Here is a 21686-nt window from a genome sequence, read left to right as displayed (position 1 = left end):
TATGGTCGGTTCTTTGGTCAGTTCTTTGGTCGGTTCTTTGGTCCGTTCTTTGGTCAGAGGTGAACAACAGCCAGCTGAGGTTTGTTTTACAGTCTCAGTCAGTTCAATCAGCACTGATCCATCTGGATTAAACCAGGTGCTCAGCACATCATGATCCCTTATGAGGGAGCGAAGAGCTAATCAAAGCTTCCTTCATGAAGGAAAGACCTCAGTTATTTCATCTTTCCTTTGTGGTGCACTCCAGTTCACCGTGGCTACGGGATAAACAAGACCTTTAATCATCTGCCTGATGAGAAAAATATAATAACAAAAATCAGTTAAAGAGGGAAACAAGTTCAATTGACATATTCTTGGCTTTAGCACGTTGCTACTTTTCCTATAATTGTCATTTTATTTCAGCTCACGGGGTATTTTCATAGTTGTGTGTATCAGGTCTAATTAACCTTTTTTTTTACCACTAAAATAATTAATTACTTTGTCTGAAAAGACTGAAAATCTCTTTAAGCAGTCGGACCTGCGTCACTGGTGCTCAACGGCGTTTGCCGCGTCACCGCCCCGAGAGAGGAGAGGAGAGGAGAGGAGAGGAGAGGAGAGGAGAGGAGGAGAGGAGAGGAGAGGAGAGGAGAGGAGAGGAGAGGAGAGGAGAGGAGAGGAGAGGAGAGGAGAGGAGGAGAGGAGAGGAGAGGAGAGGAGAAGAGAGGAGAGGTGGAGAGGCATGTGACCGTCATCACGCAGCAACATTAAGGATCAGTGGGACAGATATAAACAACAAGGTTGACCACAAAAATATTTCTTTATATCTAATTTTGGTTGGAACAAGCTCACGTTCTTCCCGAGTTTCTGTCGCGTAACATCTCAACAAAATCGGAACATAAACAGGAAGCAGCAGACGAAAATAGACGCCGGTTTCAGACGAGAGCAGCAACAGCCAAAAAACCAGCGACAGCATCATAAGTAACAATCACACGTCCATAATTTATGACGCGCCCGTTTCCCCGGCAAGCGCCGCCGCCATCAACAACATGTGGAGTGATTCATCTCGACAGCGCTGGCGTGCGTGAGGCCTGACAATCGCTTCAAGATTTACGTCGGCGCTCCTGCGAATGTGCGGAAGCTTCATTAGGGAGCCATCTTTAGCATCCAAGGCCCCCGCAGGAAGCCGCTGAGAGGCAGAGCGCAGACAGAGGAGGAGGCTGGAGGCTGGAGGACGGCGGCGGGGAGCACGAGGCGTGCGCGGAACTTTCGCTGTGGAGTTCAAATCGATAAATGCTCGGGGCCAGAAATCACCTACGGACAATATTGGCACCATCTGCAAGAGTTTTCTGACCAAGAACCCTGAAAAAATCCAAAGATTGGCTTGTTTTTCCTCTTCAGAAGTCCAAAGCTGAATAAGTTGATATCTTCCCAAAGAAAGGTGGCCAACTTCTTATTAATAGCAGCGTATGGAACCCTCCCACACGACTTGTCTCCTTGGGTCCACGTTGGTACCACCATGGGTGGGAAAAAAGGCGTCTCTGGGGACACCAGAGTCAAGGACACCTGTCCCTCAGCAGCCCTGCCTGGTTCCACTGACGCCTGAGGCCTCCTGACTCCACCAGCTGGACCTCAGAGTGTAGCAGAGTGTCCTGAAGCTGCTGCTTCTCCTGGTCAGTGTGTGTGTGTGTGTGTGTGTGTGTGTGTGTGTGTGTGTGTGTGTGTGTGTGTGTGTGTGTGTGAAAGAGAGAGAGAGAGAGAACATCTCTGAGTGACACAGAGGTCAGCGCTAATTAAAAATGAGCGTTGGTGGCCACAGGGAGGGGCGGTGGGCATTGTTGTGGCTCCAGACTCCCACTCAGCCCCCCCCCAGGCAACAGAGCTCCGGCTAATGAGAGGGGAAGAGATGGCGTCACTCCTTCGCTTCCTCTCTTTCTCCTCCCCTCGCCGTCTTTAATCATGCGTGCACTCGGCTGCTAAACGATTGTGTTTTCTGCTGCTAATTTGGTAAACCTATGCGCCGCGCTTTGATTCCGCTCCCGTTCTCCGTCCCGCTCCTCGGCCTCACCCCCACTGTCCAATTACATCAGGCTCCTTTCTTTGCACCATCAGTCATCTTGCTTGTCTTTCGTTTTGCTCTCATTAAAAGCAGCGCGTGCGTCTCCTCCCTCGCCCGTGTCTCCCTCTCATCTCTGCCGTAATTAACAAATTCATAATTCTTCCCATCGCGCGCCGCGCTCTTCACTCCCCCCCCCACATCCCTCTCTCACCACGATGAAATGAGAGTAAACACTCGTGAAATGCTCTAATGTCTTTGTTTAGTCCGCCAACACGTAGAAATTCGGCCTCAGAAATGGGCGACGGAGTGCTGCAGGTGCTCTTCTTGGTCACATGACTTGTACTTAAACAGCATTCTCTCCCTGCACACCTGCCCGGATGAATATGCAGCATGGAGGTGAGTTTCTAGGTGTCTCCTAGGCGACGTGGCTCTTCCATAGTTACACAGCGGCGTCGCGTGGAGGCCCAGTCGCAGCTAACCTTGGTATTGTAGAATTCCTTTATTGCAGTTCTGGAAACAGCAGGAATGCGAAGAAGCCGAAGGTCTGAGACGGAGGAGAGTGTCCTCCTTCGTCCCCGACGTGTCTGTGTCAGCTGGGTGTCGCATTACCTGCATTTTCAACAGGCCCGCATCGAGATAAAGCAACGACGCCTGCTGCTCCAAACTTCGGCCACCTCTGCGTCGGTTTAAAAGCTTGGAAGAGCCTCGTGTCATAACTCAGACCGGCAATTTTCCGTTCTCGTGTCGCCCTGAGACAGTGGAGCTCCACCAGCGTCAGGTAGCCGGGTTTCCTTTGGTATTTATTCACCTGGATCGCTTGTTGCTCAGAGACAAAAGGAAGAAAAAATAAAATGACTTTGCCTGTGGATGCTCCCATTAGCATCTCTCTCTCTCTCTCTCTCTCTCTCTCTCTCTCTCTCTCTCTCTCTCTCTCTCTCTCTCTCTCTCACGTAGCAATTAGCCAATGTTTCCCTTTAAACATCGTTCAGAAATAGACAATAGAAAGAGCTCACATCAAAGCTGTCTTTTAGATTAATGATCATTCATTAACTCAGTTCCTTAAAATTAGGAGGGGGGGGGCTGTCCCTCATAGTCCCTCAGGTGCCCCCCCCCCCACACACACACACACACCTGCCAATTATCGCTATGATAAAAGGAGCTTTCAGTAACTTTACATTCTTAACAGTTCTTTGATGATGATTAGCTTCCCTGTAGAAACGCAAAATACATGCTAATGCTAATGCAAATGCAGACAGACAGACAGACAGACAGACAGACAGACAGACAGACAGACAGACAGACAGACAGACAGACAGACAGACAGACAGACAGACAGACAGACAGACAGACAGACAGACAGGTGAACTTTGATGAAAGTTTCAGTAAGTTGATCACGGGCCAAGGAACGCATCACTGAGATATGCTGATGTTCGGGATTCCGAAGGCACTTTGATCTTTGATCATCCAAAGATCAAAGACGCTCGGCCTCGATCATAACGCCACCTCGTATGTTTTGGAACCTTGTCCTACTCCTGCCTAGACTACACGAAGGGCCCAGCAGTCACTGAGCCTCCGGTCAGCCTCCATCTGTTTGGAATGTGGGAGGAAACTGGAGACCTTGGAGAAAACCTGCAACCAAGCTGGAATCATGGCTGGAATGTCCCACGAGGCACCTGTGGTAACCACGGTACCACTGTGGGGTCCCAGGAGAATAGCTAGAGCTCTCTAAATACAACATATATCTGCTCAGCCATGATGCTCGTTCTGACAGAGAACTTTAACCTTTATATCGCTCCACCAGGAGCCACTAAAATTCACTTCTAGCTTGTTTTATGGCTTTTTGTAAAGCCTGACGTAAGCAAAAGGGTCCTGCCGCAGTTCAAGTGCTGGATTATTTTTGGTGTGTTTAATGGCAGGTTGGGGTTTAAAGCTTGGCAGCATCCACGTCAGCCCGGTAAACTGCTCTGCCTGGCTGCCAGAGAGACTTAGTGGCGGTTTCACACCGTTTCTGTTCCACTGGAGCTCAGGAAGACGCTTGAACGAGCATCCCTGAATCACTCAGACGAACTGAGCCCAAAATGTTGATTGCTCAAAAAATATTCCCACTGCAGAGTTATTTGTGGAGCTACTTGTCACAAGTGCGAAGCTCCTGAGCGAGAAGAAAAGAGCATCATTTCATCTTGCTTTGGAGTGGACGCGTGCAACCACTGGATTTGGAAAGTTTACACGTTCACGTGTTTCAAGTCCGGGAGTTCTTTTAAATCCAGATTTTGCACCATGTGAATTATTCTAAAAACTATTTGCAGGTGTGAGAAGCATCTTATCAATAGTTTCGTCTGCAGAACAATTTTGCAAGTTTCATTTCCGGTGGGATTTCCAACAAGATTCCCACCGTGGGAAATTTGAATTGTGAATTTAGCGACATTTCTGGACCCTGAATTCCCCGAGGGCTCCTACTAGGATCCGTGTGTCACTGGGGGTGTGTGCGCGCGGGGTCGGGGGGGGGGGAGGAGATCCCCAACATCAGTACTGCAAAACGATTCCTTTTTTATAGTGCCTGGTCCTACAGGTGGCGGGTGATCGCTCACTCTTTCGCGGACGGAGGAAAACCCCGGTTGTGTTGTGCAGCGATCGTCGCTCCTGGCGGCGTTTGCCGCACGGTGGCGCTGTCCCTCTCCTCGCCGACGCACAGCGCACCGTCCCCCCCCCCTCCTCCAAGCGCCACCAAAAAAGCGGCAGCACCTCCTCCTCGCACCCCCCTCCCCACCTCCTACACATTACTTCCACCTCTCGCTGCCGTGGCTCGCTGCGCAGGAGTCAGACGGAGCTTCCAGCGCGGTGCGGCAGCGGCAGCGGCAGCGGCAGCGGCAGCAGCGGCAGCCCGGTGCGAATCATGGTCGGCGGCTTGTGCGCTCGCAGGTTGGCCCGCCGGTCGCGGTCGGCCCTGATAGCAGCCCTCACGGTGCTGCTGGTGCAGACGCTGATCGTGTGGAACTTCAGCAGCCTCGACTCCGGAGAAGACGGGGAGAACGGGGGCTCCAGCGTGCGGGAGAAGAGGGACCGGGGCGCAGGCGGCAAAGCCGCCGGCGGCGACTATTTCCAGCACGGGATCCGACAGCGGCAGCATCTCCCTCCGCTGGGGAAGAGGGCATCTCGTCACATACAGCAGCCGGTAAGGCAGAGGCGTGTTTCTCGCATTCATAGCGTGTCCCCCGCTGAACAATAGACCGTCTGGTGACCGGAGGGGTGGAAGGCAGGTCAGAACACATGTGAATGTCCGTGTCTGAGGAAGCAGGACAGATGTGTTCGAGGCTCCCGTTTATCTACTCACGAGCATCCTCAGCCAGATCCACACTGCGCCGAGTGTATGGACGCGGATCTCCAGTCTGGGATGCCAGAGCTGAGCGTCTGAACCTGAACTGGGCTTCAGCGGAGCAGCATGAGAAGGGCAGATCCTGGAGGAGATAGATGAGCAGATATCCAGATAGCAGAGCCGCTGACGGGGCTGCTCGTCTGTGTGTCGCGGTCACTTTTAAAGCAAAGCTGTTTCCCAAAAGCTAAACTCAATTTAGGATTTGGTTCCAATCGTTTCAGGCTGCTTTTTTTCTGGGGCAAATCCTGCCTGGTCTGAAACGGCACATTACGACAAATGATGGAAATAAACAAGCGAATAAATAGCTAATTCTTCTTTTGACCCTGTGAATTAAATCCTGACTGATTTGGCTCGTGAAACAGTCGGATGCCCGGGAGAATTTGGCCGCGGTTGCTCCTGGCAACTTAGCCGTGTTTTCCCCCTCCAGAGAGCTGCCAGGCATTCAAGTGGAGCCCACCCCGCTGCCACCATGCATCCCGCAGCTAACCGGCTTTCGTGTAGCATGATACACTGTGTCTCCCCGCACGCTGTCACTCACTCGGAGCCGTGCGCCGTATCCTCTGTCTCCTCGGCTCAAACCGATTGGGCCCGCCGTCTCCTCGGCGTTAGCCGAGGATCTGTGGGTTCTGAAATTGTCTCTGCTCTCCAGTAGGTCGTTCTGATGAGCCTCGTCTCCTGTCCCTGGAACGCCGATGAGTAACCCGGTGACGCAACAGGAGCTCTGCCTCCCTTGTGCTACGGCCTCTCCGCGCGATGTCAACACAGATCCGTCCAAATGTGTTTTCACTATGAAAACACGCTGCCGAGCCGCGTCGGTGACCTTTGAAAAGAGGGGCTTTTTCATCCGGTCACCTCAGGGTACCTTTAGCGGCCTTGCGCGTCGGCCCCTCCACCAGCCAGTCAGCTGCAGCTCCGCTGGCCCCGGACTCTTAACATTCAACTGGTCACCCTCGGCCACATGCATTCCCTCCGCCAGTTAATCACCGCCTTTTCATTCTTTCCCCCATTCATGTGGGTGGTGCGTATGTGTGTGTGGGTCATTGTTTCTGTGTGAGTGTGTGTGTGTGTGTGTGTGGAGCTTGGCTGGAAGGGCTGTCCAGCCTAAGGGTGACGCATAAAAGCCAAATGATGCTACGCGAAGGGAGAACAGAGCCGCGCTTGGATGCAAGGGGGGGGGATAGAGCCAGAAGCCGCAGAATTTCTGCGTGACAACATGTGTCAGATGGCAACATTATAGGCGAGTTTGGAATGAATGCGGCAGCCCAGCGGGCAGGAGGAACATTCGTCTGGCCGCGTCCCACCGTGTCCCCGGAGAAAGACAGAGCGTAGGCGTTTTTATGTAGTAATTGTATAAATGATATTAAGTCGAGCGTGAGTGTGCTTTCACACATGGCGCTCGCCTGTTGCGGTTTATGTCTGCGCTCGTTGGGCCCGACCTGAGTTTATTATAGGAGATAGAGTCACGATCATTATTAATAGCGTGTTATTAAGGTGGTGTTGGGGATGGATGTGCAAAGGAAAAGCTGCAGTTGAGCCAGCGTTACAGCAGGAGGCTGAATAAAGCGCTGACAGGAGCCTGGCTCAAAGGCTCACATCTGGTTATTCTCATGCACTTTCATGTTCCCAGCGGGTGGCCGGCTCACACATGTTGAGCTGCAGTGGTGTAACGCGAAGCCCAAACCCGCTTCTCGCTGAACCCTGCGTTGCTTTTCATTAGCGATATCGCCTGAAGAGTCACCACAGATCCACCCTGGAGGGACGTTGGAGGAGCTTCGCTGGCCCGGCTGCGTTTCCGAGGTGCACGTTGTTGGGATCTGATGGTCTTAGCTTTGAAAACCGCTGCGCCGTGAAGCTAATCTCAAAAGGTGCCGGGTCAGCCGCGTTTCCGGTTGCCTTTACGGGCGACGCGCACGTGCTCTCGCAGGGCGGAAAACCGCAAACAACGGAGAGCAGGAGACATTTTATTCCGGCACTTTGTAATTGGCGGACGTCGGCGAGCGCTGTCAGAGAGCGGAGCTTGACGGAGAAAAAGCGGAGCGCGGCTTCCAGCTCCTCCCCTCTCTGCGGGGGTTGGCGTCCGTGGCTGCAAATAGCCCGGAATTACGGTTCCCGGCGTACGTGCAAACAACAGCGTTTTAGAAAGAAAACTAAAGTCTCCCCTTTAACTGCCGCGAAAGGTCATTAGAGGCCTTTAATGGAAGCCAGCGGAGCTCTCTGGCGCTGGCTACAAACGGCGAGACGGGATTTGAAAGGCGATGAAGACGCAGTCGCACCGGGACAACGTGCATGTTTCATGTTGGAGAGACGCTGCAACCCTTGCTGTTGTCCAACATCACCATCACCATAGAGTGAATCACCCCACAGCGCCCTTGCTGTCATCGCTGAGTCTCACACACACACACACACACACATACACACACGGGCATACACGTGGACTCCAAAATGCCAGAACTTACATCCCAAAAACAGCCCAAATTATGCACGCGCATGATGCAGGGAAGCAGGCTGCGACCACATCCACGTCCACATTTAGAATCAAACTGCATTTATGAGTGCGCTGCTCTTCTGTTTCTGTTGATGACGCGTCGTTCCGTGGCCCAACATGGGCGGCGTGCACTCTAATGATACGCTTTGAGTCTAAATTTAATGTGGGAACAAGTAGTTTAAATACAAACTGAGGAGAAAATGTAGCAGAGGTTTTTGTTGTTTTGCCACCTTAATTATCGCTGGGTTGGACGTGATCGTTAACCCCACGAAAGGCTGAGATTTAGTCCAGGCAAACGTTGGAAAAATCGACTTTTTGAGTGGGAGAGGGAATAAATTAGCAGGGACAAAAGTCGGCATGAGATTTAGGATCAGGCTGCGTTCAGAATCGGCTGGTTTTGTTATTCCGGTTCAGACAAACCTGAAATTCCGACCTATCTAAAATTCCAGGTACCTGTCCATGATCCGTGCCGGTTTATGCAACAGGCCCGCTGTTCTGGTTCCGTTTCCCTGCTGCTTTTCATATTGCAGCCTTCAGAACTGGCCGCTCCGTCCTCCCCCCCATTCTGGAGCTAACCTGCATCAAACGGATGATTACAGTCCAGGAACACCCGCAAGATCGTCTGTAATTTCGAATGTTGCAGTTGTTGCCACGCTCCTCTCACTAAAACCGGTAATGAGGGAAAGCTGAAGCACGGCCCGCCGAACGTTCGCTTCCAGCGGCTTCTTTTTTCCTAATGCCATTAGTCTGGCGGTGAGGTGGGTGCACGCTGAGATCTGAGGGAAGACGTCTGTACCTCACACTTGAAAGAGAGGCGGCGAGAAGCCGAGATACTTTGATGCTGAAGTGTAATTTGTATACACGCCGCCATCGCCGTGAACCTTCAATGGGAAAACGGCTTATTATTTTCTAATCTCGGAATGCCATTAAAAGCCCGTCATGTTATTACACCGAGCTGCTCCTGCCGGCGCGGAGAATATCAATGTCAGACTATCTGCGTGCGGTTGCACGCCGACTTTTTTCTCTTCTGGTATCCATGGCAGCGCAAACATCAGCGCACAGGTGCTGAATATAGCGTGGGCCTCTTCAGGCCCGTTTCCATGTGAGCTGTTTACAGCAGAGGCCGAGCGAAGCGCCTCCGTCCTCGCTGACCCCCTTTTAACCACTCTGAGGGCGTGTCGGTACCTTCGCTGGACGGCGCCACTGTCTGACTCCCAGCGTTGGACAACGTCACATTAATACAATGTTTGAGGTGGTTAAAATCTTTTTTTTTTACCATTTTTTTTCCTATTTCAGTTTTTAAAGCAGTCTTTTGTATCTGTTGGTGAGTTGGTCGGGGTGTATCCAGTCCAGAGGTGTCTGTGGGACTATTTCCACCCAAATTCCCAGGATGTTCTTTCGCCAGGACTCGGTTGTGCCCGAAGGCCCAAAGTTCTAATAAATTTGCAGCCGTACGCTGGCTTCAAAGAGGCGGGAGTGTTTAATTCAGGGGTCGGTGATTTTCCCGGCTAATTTTGATGGAAACGTCCTTTTTTTTAAAAATCCCAGGTAAATGAGAGAAGTCCATTTAGTATGTTTTCACTTGACTGACGGGTGGGAATAAAAGATTAAAATTCTGCTCTCTGATTAAAATAAATCCCGCTAGAAAGCGACAACAGTGGCTAACGTATAAGAGGCCCAAAGTTGGGTCATGTGACACCTGTTGCATTCCTCCCCCGTTTCTATGCGTTATTTATAGAAATCGTCACATGTTTATACATTTGAAAGCCGCTACTTTATACGGAAATGTTCCAGATGGGGAAAGGTTTCAAACTTGTTTTTTATTCTTGACAGTGTTTACTGGATAATATGCATGTCTAAACAGGACCGGCTGGCCTGTCACACTCACGTGCACACTTTGTGTATCGCGTGCAGCTGGAGAACTTTGTGTGTCTAAAAATCCAAAATCTGTGTCCAAAATCAAAAATCTCAGGGCAAACAAACCTCGCCAACATGCCAAATGCTTGGTGTCAACCTTACCCACGGCTCCGGCCCATTGCCCCCCCCCATATTTGCATCCTCCCACCCATCGTCCTCTATCACTGTTACAGATGGTTTCATTCCTCAACACATTAATAACGCATCATCCAGCAGAATGAAGCTATATAATACCTAGCGTTGCCAATAATCCCATAGGTAAGAAGCTTAGCAGACAGCCCAGGGAGCAAGAGACAGGGGGGGGGGCAAGGGAGGGGAGCCGAATTAGTTTAATCTGAGGTTGCGTAGCTATCCATGTTGGTGTTCGGCGTGCATGTGTAAACACACAAACATGCACAAGTTTGGCCACGCTGCCACCATATGGAGGGATTAGCATGTGGGCGATTTATCTCATTTGATATTTAGTTGGATTATCCTTTTAAAAAGATCAGATGCATTATATATGTGGGCATCTTGTGAGTTCAGTCAATGTTCGCTAGAAATTCTTTATGTTTATGCACAATTTATTACAGACCCCTAACAAAGTGGGGCTGCAGCTCCAGCCTGCGAACGCGGTCCAAGGCGCCGGTTGTGCTCGGTCGTTAGCGGCCCGGAGCCCCTCTCAGATAAGATGCGTCATCAGGTTTGCGGTTAAAAGCTTCATTATAAAAGAAAATGAAGTGAAAGCATGTGAAAACTAATCCTGCGTGATCTGCTTTTCATTGCTGAACCCGTACACATGACAAGCATTCCTCCGAACTAATCTGGGATTCATGAAAAGCGGCGCTTTAGAAACTTGCTTTTGCATCAGAAAATAAAATGGGAAGGCCGAACATATGACATATGTATGAGGGAGCTAATATTCCTGCTCATCGCCCATAAAAGGCAATATCCTCTGAAATGATGCAGGCTCCACTTTATAGCTAGCAGTGGGACATCCCTTGTAAAAGGTGTAGCCTTTTATTGATTGTGCTTTGATGCGGCAGCTCTGCAGAGATATATAAAGGCGCAGCCATATGTTTTTCTGTAATTGAACACAATTCTCCCCTCATGTTGTAATCTGCAGAGCCAGGAGGGGCGACATGATGAGAATCTGCTCCAGCGAGTTGTCGTGGGGGTCAGATAACCCGCGGTGGCGGCGGTACATCTTCCTTTATTGTGCCGTCTCATTGTTTACTGATTGTTCCTATACTGCTGCCTGCGAGTGGGCCTCTCGGAAGAACACTCGACCGGGAAGCATCCGATATTGCCCACTCCTCTGGATTCCCCCACAACACGCAGCTACACGTGTAACACCCTAGAGCACATGTAATCACACCCACACGGAGTAATCAAAATAATGACACCCAGTCCTGCTATCTCTTCTCCTGCGCTAATCCCCGTGAATTGTGTTATTCTAATGAGGCCGCGGGACGGCGGCTGCATCGGTTGGGGACGCGCGGTGACGGGTCGGGCGGAGATAGAGGTGATCCGGGCTGAGGTATAGAGAAAACTGGCAGCACCACTTTTCTTTTTCTTCCTCTTCTTCCTCCTCCACCTTTTTTCTTCCTCTCGGCTCCGGAGCTGAATGCCGACGGCCCAGGAGACTCGTTTCTATCTGTTAAGGATGAAAACGAGGCGAGAGAGAGAGAGAGAGTCGTGCGGAGAACAAGACGGGCTGATATGAGAGACAGTGAAGTCACAGAGAGAAATATGGGGGGGAGATAAACGCCTCATCCCTTCGACAAATCCGACGTCGACTCAAATCCCGGCGTAATCCTCAGGGGAGCCCGGTCCGGTCTGAAGGCTTGTTAGCGTGAGTCAGGCCTGGCTGGTAGAAACGTTGGATCCGGAATCTAACCTGAACCCCAAAACCCGCAAAAAAGATGGCTGCTGTTCGGTGGGCATTTGCTCTTCCCCCCTTCCCCCCCCCCCCCCCCCCCCCCCCCCCCCCCCCCCCCCCCACCAGTGAAGTCTCTGAAGCCACGCGAATCGCAGAGGATTTAAGTAGGAGATCCGGTTTCAGATTAGATGGAATAGGATGGTAGCGGTAATCTGCCCAATAATCCCAGTGGCAGAACCACCTAAAACAGTGTAATTCCCCTGGTCATTAATCCTTGACCCTGGTTGACCCCCCCCCACCCCCCCGACATCTGTTAGATCCTTTGTCCACATCATGTGACGTGTCAGCGCACAGAAGAAGGCAGAAGAAGAAGAAAGGCCCCGGTAACGCCTGGTATCTAAGCTTTGTTTCGGGTCCTTCGGTCCTCAGAACCAACAGCTATTTAAAATGTACACACCTGCAAACCATCGGTGCAAATGTATTTCCGCCCCCACATCCTCGTCAGGCACACACACACACACACACACACATAAATAAGAAATAAAAGCAGCCCATAAAAACTTGTCGGTGTGCACGTTAAGCGCCACAAGCTGAGAGCTCATTACCGTACAGGTGTTTCTCTGTCAGCAGCCTCCCACGGGCGCTCTTGTCCCCCCCTTTTCCCATGATTTCAAAGTGACCCCACTCCTCCTCTCCCCAGTCGTCCTCTGCCTGCGTCCGCTCCGTCTCCATCGGCGGGGACGTCGCGCTGTGTGGCGGAGCCGCTCGCAGGTCCTCCAGATGCTGCGGGCCTCCCGAATCAGCTCCGGCGAGGAGCCCCGGCGCGGCCGTCGCCGGCGGGGAGGAATGGCGCCGTAATTGAGCTGTTTGATAATGACACGTTCTTCTCTGTGATTTCCTACCAGCAGTGAATCATCAGCACCATCGTCACTGCGCCATCGCATCAGTGACGCTCCACAGACGCCTGAAGCCAACCTGCACTTTTATTTTGGCTCCTGTCAGTCGCCCCCGTGCCTCCCCATTCATTTTGGTTTCCCTCCCCCCTTTGTTTCCCTCTTTTTCGGTCTCTTTTGGTAGCGTGTGTCATCTCGTACATGCTACACAGTGAGGACCAGAATAAGCATTTTTGGGAAGTGAGCCATTTCTCAAGACTTCAAAGGATTTTTTTTAATGTGAAATGTCAAAACAGTCATCACAAAGATAGAAATACAGCAGTGTGTGTGTTGGTAGAACATCGGGGTGGGTCCAGCGTCCCATGTTTTTCACTTGTACACAAATCTATCGTTTTTCCCAAACCTCCTTCCTCTTACTTTCACCACCCGTAGTTCCTCTCTCAACTACTTATCCTGGATCGGATCATGTTGGCTCTTGGCAGCAGAATGGCTTTCCAGACATTCCTCACCATTTCCCAGCCTTGTGGGGACTTTGAGACGCTCCCGAGCCACATTGGATATAGCTGGAATATCCCTCTGGAGAGTTCACCTATTATGTTGAGCAGCACTGACCAGCCGTCCGGCTACGTCTTCATTACCACCTCAATGGACATGAGCCAGACTGGAAATCTGGAAGGAATTCCTAACTTTTGACATCCCGTATCGAGCATAGATTACCTCAACTGTTTAGATGTGTGTGTGTGTTGCAAGGCCCAATTGAGGACAAGTGTGTCCATCTCAAAGTTCCCTACCAAGCACCCATAAGTGCCCGTAAAGGATTCGGGTTTACATGCGCTCATACATGTGACAAAGAATTAGGGGGAGTAAAGTGTAATTGAGCGATCCTGGAAACTAAAGTACGAGGAGCCACTTTTGTGGCGCGGGGGGAGGTGGAAAATAAGCCAGACCGGGTTAATGGACGCGCAGTTGCAGATGTAAAGAGAAAGAAGAGGTTAACGGAAAAGCAGCTGTATTTTCGGCCGCGTTTGAGCCTCATGAGATTTGTCTTTCAGAGCGGAGGCCCATTAGCAAAACCATCGACTGCGTGTCGGTGTCAGCACTCTATTTGCGTATGCGTGTGAATTTTTCGCAGGCATTCGCTTCAACAAATGACTCTTTTGACTCTTGACTCTTTTTCCTCACCCTCCTTGGATAGTGTGCGTGCTCGTGTGACAAAACGGCTCTTGTAGGGCTCCTCATACATTATTTTTAATCCTTGCGCAACATCGGGTTGCCTCTTTGGCTCTCAGTGATGGAGCACAGCAGTAAGCCACCATGGATCCCTGGGACGACGCCAGCATATAAACACATATACATGTTGTTCCGGGGGGGGGGGGTAGGGGAGACGTAATTGTCTTAACTGCTGAGAGAGAGATTTGCTGAAGGCAGTTCTAATTCAGCCAGGGCACATCTGCTTGCTTTGGATTCAGTCTGTTTGCCTAGGAGACACAAATGACTGCAATTTAGCCGCTATAGAGAGGGGCCGTAATGAGTTGGTAAGTATTTGCTTGACATGAGCGTGTTGCTCTAAGGTGCAGGGAACGATCAAAGGAATGGTTCTATGTCTCCACACTTTCATTATGTCCAGTTGCACCCGTAGGGATTAATTAGCATGAGGATTATTACCTGCGTAATGCTTTTCTGGGCCCCCTTTCATTTCTTTCCTCCGTAATCGACGACGGTGGCTTAAGTACAGTATTACGTCCGCGGAAATGTTTCCATTTCTCGCCCCTGGGGGTCATCAGGTCGTTGACGCCAGCCGGCCTGATAATATTAGTGGGAGAGTTTTCATTTGAGAAGGATATTAAACGTTTAGCTCCTTCAGTGCTGCATCCAGAAATCAGGAAATTCCATATGAGGATTACATCATGGTGGTGGTGCTGAATTATGAATGTGGTATATGTGTCTGATTGTTTCCATGAGCATCCCTCGTGCTCCCTTACTCGTGCACTACATAGTGTGCACATCATGTCCAGAAAACCCATATTATTAATGTTTAATGGATGTAAGGTTGTACATTTCTCATTGCCTGTGGCTATACGCTGGGCCTGTGTGTGTGTGTGTGCGTGCGTGTGTGTGTGTGCGTGTGTGTGTGTGTGTGTGTGTGTGGGTGGGGTCGGGGTAAAGAGATTTGTGCCTGCAGCGCTGCGCTTCAAAGGTCAGGGAAGGTGATAGTACTCTCTCACGCAGGCTTGTGTGTGTTTCGTGTGTCTGTTGTGCTCCGCATGGCGTCCCAGCCCGCGGCGAGACGGTGATTCAGAGGACACGGGCTGCGTGACGTGCACTGTCTTTGACCCTCCGCTGCAGCAGCTGTTGCTGCACCTCTCCAGCTGTGTGTTTATGCTGCAGTTTTGCTCTGTAAATTGGACTGGATACGGGAGCTCGTCCTGCACCTACAGCGGGGACTTGCTGTGAACTTGGGTTTGTTCAGTGGCTCCTGGTTTTTTGGGTCTCGTTCCAGCGCCGGCCTTCGGTGCCCAGGGGGACCCGAAGGTCTTTTTTTTCTTCCCTCGGGGACACTTTGATTGGTTCATGCTACTGGACTGTCTGACGGCTCTTTCACAGCTCCGACACCCTCTGAATACGAGGGTTCTGCGAGCCATGGCCGTGGGCACATTCCAGCCAACTTGCACAGGCGAAACCAGCATTATTGGTCAAAACTAAGGATTTCAAATCAGACCAGCTCATGCAAAAAGCCCCAAATCCAGCTGAAAATCTGGATCACAAACCTAATCCTCAGCTCTAGGGGATCCAGTGTCCCTGCAAGTTTGGCTATTGGCCACCGCTGTGTTCCTCGTCGCTCCTCCGTCCTCAACCGCGTCTCTCTAGCTCGCGCTCTCAAATGTTGGACAGCTGTTTCACACTGTGAAAAGAGGGAAAGTAGCTTTAATTTAGCCAATAATGCCTCCATGGCTGCATCTGCCAGGCAGGAGCGATTAGTGCGGCAGAAGCTGGCTTTGCTGTGGCGACAACCCCGTATGGTTCTGTGTGTACCACTGAGCGCTGGGTTTGATCTGCCACCGCCTATTAGGATTTGTTTGACATGATAATGGATTATAAGGATTAAATCTGTCCCAAACTGCATTGGGAACGGCACGGGTTTCATTGTTACAGGACGGCTTTGGAAGAGTTAACTCGAAACAAAAGTCTCTCTAGTTTCAGCTGATTTTAAACAGCATTCTTTACATTTTTAATTTTAATGACCTTTAGTTTTTGCATATTTCCTTCTCTCTCTCTCTCCTCCACACACACACACACACACACACGCAGACACACAGATGGCTCTGAATGGCTCTTTAATGGTTTCAGACTCAGACGTGGGGAGTTTAGATCCAGCTTGGCGTCAGGTCTTGCCACTGTAGCTGAGCACCCGTGCCATAGAGCATCCGGGCTCCCAGCTCTACCAGTAATCAGTTAACCTCCATCATTTGCCAAGGCTAACCACATAATTGCTGCACTCATCTGGCTGAAGCTCTTCTCAGCGCAGAAGCATGATCCCAGAGTTGCAGAGAGCTGCTCCAGCTAAACCCCGGAGCACGTGAGACGGTGCCGCTCGGTCCTCACCAACCCCTCCACGCCGTGCTGCAGCTCCAGTTCGCTTATCTTTCTCAGAAGGTCGTGGATTAACAATCCAACCCTGTAGCTCTGACTAAGTTTTATGGATTGGCTCGGAGCACAATTAATGAGGCAGTATTTTAGTTGTGGTCGGAAAGTCTGAATGGTGGTGGGACAGAACACTGCAGCAGCATTTCTGTATATAGAGTGTGTATCACCCTGTGGAGACTTATTTTCTTCTTTCCTCCGAAAGGGAAGCGATACCTCGACCAAACACTGTCAGGAAGACGTTGTGGTGCACTTCGTCATGAAACAGGATGTTTCTGAGCACGTGTCACTTCCTGCGTTAGTGATGTGGCGGGCTTATATTGGCCTGAGAGCAGCTCCCCAGCACAGCGCTGGTCCTGTGCATTCCATCAGCAGGCTCACCTGGCTGTAAAGGAGATTTATGACCAGATAGGTGCGCCTTGTTTGTGTTTCGCACCTCGTCAGCTATGCATTTTAGGAAAAGTAGCTGTATAAATCCCGCTGTGCCAGTGGAAAGTGTGTAGAACAGTTTTTGGGTTTTTTTTTTGCCTTGTCAGACACTTTGAAAACAAGTAATTTCCTCTAGTTTCTACTGAGACTGAGATAAGAATGAGGAAGAGTTTAGATTAACTCAGCAGAGAGCAGAGAACAGACATAAAACCTGCCTAAGGTCTGTCAGACATTCGAGTTGCACATTAACCCTTCCATGTCTGACGAGTACAGAATTCATTTGAAGTGACAATTGACTTCTCCTTTCCAACGTGCACGTCTGTTTATTTCCCAGTTCAGTTCAGTGCACGACAGCGCTCAGAGATAACCCGCTGAGCAAAAGGAGAAGAGAGAGAATGAGAGATGACGGAGGCACAAGACAAACATGAAGAAATGAAGAAAAGAAAGAGAAAGTTTTTCAGAATAACGCTGCGTGGGAGGAGATTTGAAGTGACCTAATTAAAACGTTGGAATCCTGAGAGGAATAAATTAAGAAAATGTCAGTTAGGCTGAGCAGGAGGAGGGGAGATTAAGAGTCACGGGCATGAATGCCGTCTTATTTCTGCCCCTCTCTTTTATCGCCGCCGCCTGGAACATTAGCGTTTCATAAAAACACAGCGAGGTGCTGCTTCTCTGATATAAAAGCGTGCAGAGGAGTGACGGCAAAAGAAAAGCAGCGCTGTCACGCGGCGAGAAACGACGGAGCTTCGGGTGTCACGTAGAAGTAAAGCTGAAACAGGGTCCGTGGCAGCAGCCATGACAGAAATATCCAGCGAGGATGCGGTTCAAGGCGGAAGTCATTTTAAATCCCTAGAATCTGCAGAACCACCTCAGCCAGTGGACACTGGCTACAGGGGGCTACAGGAGGCTACAGGAGGCTACAGGGGGCTACAGGGAGATACAGGGGGCTACAGGGAGCTACAGGAGGCTACAGGGGGCTACAGGGAGCTACAGGGAGATACAGGGGGCTACAGGGAGCTACAGGAGGCTACAGGAGGCTACAGGGGGCTACAGGAGGCTACAGGGGGCTACAGGGAGCTACAGGGAGCTACAGGAGGCTACAGGGAGCTACAGGAGGCTACAGGAGGCTACAGGGAGCTACAGGGAGCTACAGGGGGCTACAGGGGGCTACAGGGAGCTACAGGGGGCTACAGAGGGCTACAGGGGGCTACAGAGGGCTACAGAGGGCTACAGGGAGCTTCAGGGAGCTACAGGAAGCTACAGGGAGCTACAGGGGGCTACAGGGAGCTACAGGGGGCTACAGGGAGCTGGGGTAGGTTCCAACATTCTCCCCGTGACCCTGAAAGGGATTAAAGCGGTCAAGGGAAAGAAAGGAAAGTTAATCTTCGAATGAATGATTAGTTCAGTCGGCCTCTTTTGCTGTTCCGCAGCAATTTGCAGTCCAGAAGCAGAAGGGCAGGTGCCTGAGTGCACGTCACGGCACATGCCATGTCATGATGAGCTGTGTGGCACAGCGAGGTGAGCCTGCTCCGGTCAGGTTGAACTTGGACCCATGTGACAGCTTGTGCTGGGTGACGGGGGCCCTGTTTGACTGCACCTTTAGTGAGTCAGCGCCACTGGGAACACCTCGATTACCCGACAATTTCATGCCAGAATGGCTGCTGCGGTGAAAGGGGAAAAAAGTCCATTCTTCCTGGCCAAGGACACTTAAAAGGAAAATATGAGAATGGAAAAAAAAAGAAAGGAGATGCGAAGCTGTTTCATCAAATATTCCCACCTTGCAGCTTAAGCTGCTTAATGTTTCCACATCATTACGGCACAGAAGCGCGGTGAAAGCCACCGGTGATCATCGCGCTCGCACGCTCGCACCAGCTGCCCCAGATACATCACCCCTGGGGGGGGGCTTCATATGGGGCCAACATGTTCCTGCCTTGCTGTACTGGATGGGACCATACGGGTGCTGTCGCCATGCACGTCGCATATATTAGAGCAGAGGAGTGCACGGCAGCGTCACCCCCAAGGAGGGAAGGGGAGGTCTGAACAAAACGGCTGGAGGAGGACGAGGGACGGCTGGAGGAGGAAGAGGGACGGATGGAGGAGGAAGAGGGACGGATGGAGGAGGAAGAGGGACGGCTGGTGGAGGAAGAGGGACGGATGGAGGAGGAAGAGGGACGGCTGGTGGAGGAAGAGGGACGGATGGAGGAGGAAGAGGGACGGCTGGTGGAGGAAGAGGGACGGCTGGTGGAGACCAACTAAATGACATGTTGGCAACAACAGACAGATGAAAGGACGGCGCTCCACAAAGATGAAGGAGCAGCCTGAACCCGTGGTGCCAGCGTGCTTTAGCAAAGCTCTTTGATTCTCCTTGGCTTTGAAGTGCTCCTTCCAAATAACACCACGTGGCACGCGTGAACCACAGAAGAAGAGCGAAGCCCGGCACCCTTAATGCCAAGCTCCCGCACGGCCCGACACACGTGCTCTGAGTCCGCTGGGACTCGCTGAGGACCGCAGATGAAAAGCGCAGATTCCATTTTTAAGAAAGCCAAAAACGGGGATGTGCAGCAGCATTTTAGCACTTTTTTAGTTTGGGTTTTCAGACTCAGAACCCCCCCCCCCACCACCAACCGTCCTTTGGTGTGGACACACAAGTGCAGTTACATTTCAGGGTTTAGATCCGAGTCTGAGGGCTGGTTCAGGCTGCAGCTGGGACCAATCAAACAAGGTAACATGTTGGGTTAGGATCCATCCCAGCGTGGAACCGAACATCTGTGATCAATCCCCTCTGCTATGCACTTCCTCCTCAGCATTTTGTTGTTTTGATACTTCACCGCGCCACTTTGGGAGAGCTCAACAAATGAATCTGCCCATCAGAGAGCAAACGAGGCCTTGGTGCTGAACCATCCGGGCCACCGTATCATAGACAACGTCAACGCTCTCTCCTCTCCTGCTCCTCTCTCTTTATTCTGTTCTTCTTCTTCTGTCTGTCTGCCTCTTTTCCTTTTTTGCTTCCACATTTTGCACGGTTGCTCCGGTGCCTCAACGATTCTCCTACTGTGTGTCTGCCAGGCCTACTGTGTGTGTGTGTGTGTGTGTGTGTGTGTGTGTGTGTGTGCGCGTGTGTGTGCTTCTTTTCCCAGTGACATTTCCGTGCCAGGTGTGACAAATGGCGGGCAGAGAGGAAACATTTATTCCCTGTGGTGAGCTTAATTAGCCTATCAGCTAAGCCTTGGCACCAGCTTGTTGTGAAAACCACACACACTCTCTCGCGCACACACATTCATCCTCAAGTAAGAATGCACCAACAAGTGTGCGAACACACACATGCGCCAGACATTTCGCGCCGACACTTGAACTTCTTTGGTAATTGGCGAGTAAACTGAAACGCTGGCTAAGTCGCGGCTCCCGTCCTGATTTTCCCGTCATGTCTGGGGAGACGCTGCCGCTCCCAACCTCATATTTTCTCCATTAAAAGGTTAAGTCATTTGCAAATTACAGCCCTCTTCCAGCACTTAGCATATTGTGGGTGTGCGGAGACCACGCGGGGCCAGCGGCCAAGGCGGTTTGGTGCGTCGCAGTTTTCCATGAGCGCGTATCTGTTCACGCGCGCTCGTGCGTAGCGGAAACATCTGTCGGCTTCTGTGCGACTGCAGCGCGGTGCCGAACGCAACATCTGTGCCTCCGAGTTGCGAGTTGGAGGGGTGGTAATGAAGGAGGACATGGAGGCGGAGAAGAGCCCCGGCGTCCTGTAGCCAAGCAAGGCGCTTTCAACACACAGCTGCTAATTACACACAAATGCTAACGCGCGCACATGCGCACAGATGTGGCCTCGGTTCAACGTCTTCGAGCTTTTCTTTGCCCCTACTCTCCTCTCATCGACACCCCAACTGCGTTGTCCTCGTGCACGCTGGGGCCCAGATGTGCACGCCGTGCGCCGCCGCTGCAGGGCAGGAAATGAAATGTTGCTGATATCTCCTTCCTCAGTCCAGGGTCTTCAGGCTTTGGTGGCAGCCAGGTGGGGGAGGGGATATGGGGGTGAGGCCCCGTCCAGCAGCAGCAGCAGGAGGCACGGAAGAGTCGGGATGTCAGGGTTCTGAAGGCTCAGCAGGATTTTTGAGGGGATTCCTGCTGTTCTGAGGCAGGAATGTTGCAGGAAGGTTACTAATGAGATGAGGTGTTTGTGTTTCCAGGCTGCCAACAGTCCAACGAACAAAGCTTAAAGAACATGGCTACGTCGTCGACTTTAAACATTACATTGTGTTGCAACTCTAGTTATTAGTTTCTCCGCTGACTGTTGCTGTGTTGAGGATTTCCCTTAAATGACTCATTTTGGAATGAAATTCTGAATTTCTGAGATAATTGAAATGAACAAAAAATCTATATTTGCCTTAAGTTCCGGGTCAAACTGGTACAGCTGATGTACATGGTATATGAAGTACGTTTTGAGTAATGCACTCATAGATTACCGTAAATTTTAGACTGTATGTGTTTTATTCAATTGTGTTCGTTACCTTTCTCTCTGTACAATATACCATTACTACTAACGCCGTAGCCTGGAGTGGCAACTTGTTCTTTGACGCCGATGATATGATGATGGCACCCTAAACTGACCACAGATCAGTGTTCTATATCTAGATGATATGATGATGGCACCCTAAACTGACCACGGATCAGTGTTCTATATCTAGATGATATGATGATGGCACCCTAAACTGACCACAGATCAGTGTTCTATATCTAGATCATTGCCAGGACAGGTTCCGGTTGGTCAATAACTCAATCCTGGGAGCTCAGCCATTAGCGAACGGCGCACGCTAACATTTTTATTCCAGGGAATAGCTCAAAGTCAGAAATCTGCCCCCTGCCTCCAGAGCTGCTGTGTTGGATGCTTTAATGACCTGAGTGGCAGTCCGAAAGATCCTATCTCGCGCTTCTCCTCTCTTTATTGCGAGTTAAGGTGCTTTACTGCTCACCTTCACTTTCACCTCTTCCCCCTTTTTTCCTCTGATCTTTATCACTCTGTCATTCCAGCAGACAGACGCCTCCCAAGACTTTTG

The 21686-nt window shown here is 50.9% G+C and overlaps 1 protein-coding gene across 1 annotated transcript in view; it reads left to right on the top strand.

Annotated features, from left to right (window-relative positions):
• The first annotated feature begins 4821 nt into the window (after nt 1-4821).
• Nucleotides 4822-21686, top strand: part of xylt1 (xylosyltransferase I) — a 47830-nt gene continuing 30965 nt past the window's right edge. Inside the window, exon 1 of the mRNA XM_057036239.1 lies at nt 4822-5204. Within this exon, the coding sequence (XP_056892219.1) occupies nt 4926-5204 (279 nt within the window). The 5' untranslated portion in view covers nt 4822-4925. The remainder of the gene's footprint in view (nt 5205-21686) is intronic.

Source organism: Takifugu flavidus, chromosome 6 (assembly GCF_003711565.1).
Source record: "Takifugu flavidus isolate HTHZ2018 chromosome 6, ASM371156v2, whole genome shotgun sequence".
NCBI lineage: Eukaryota > Metazoa > Chordata > Actinopteri > Tetraodontiformes > Tetraodontidae > Takifugu > Takifugu flavidus.
The sequence above is the reverse complement of the archived record's forward strand: the minus strand, read 5'-3'. Positions and strand labels throughout refer to the sequence as shown.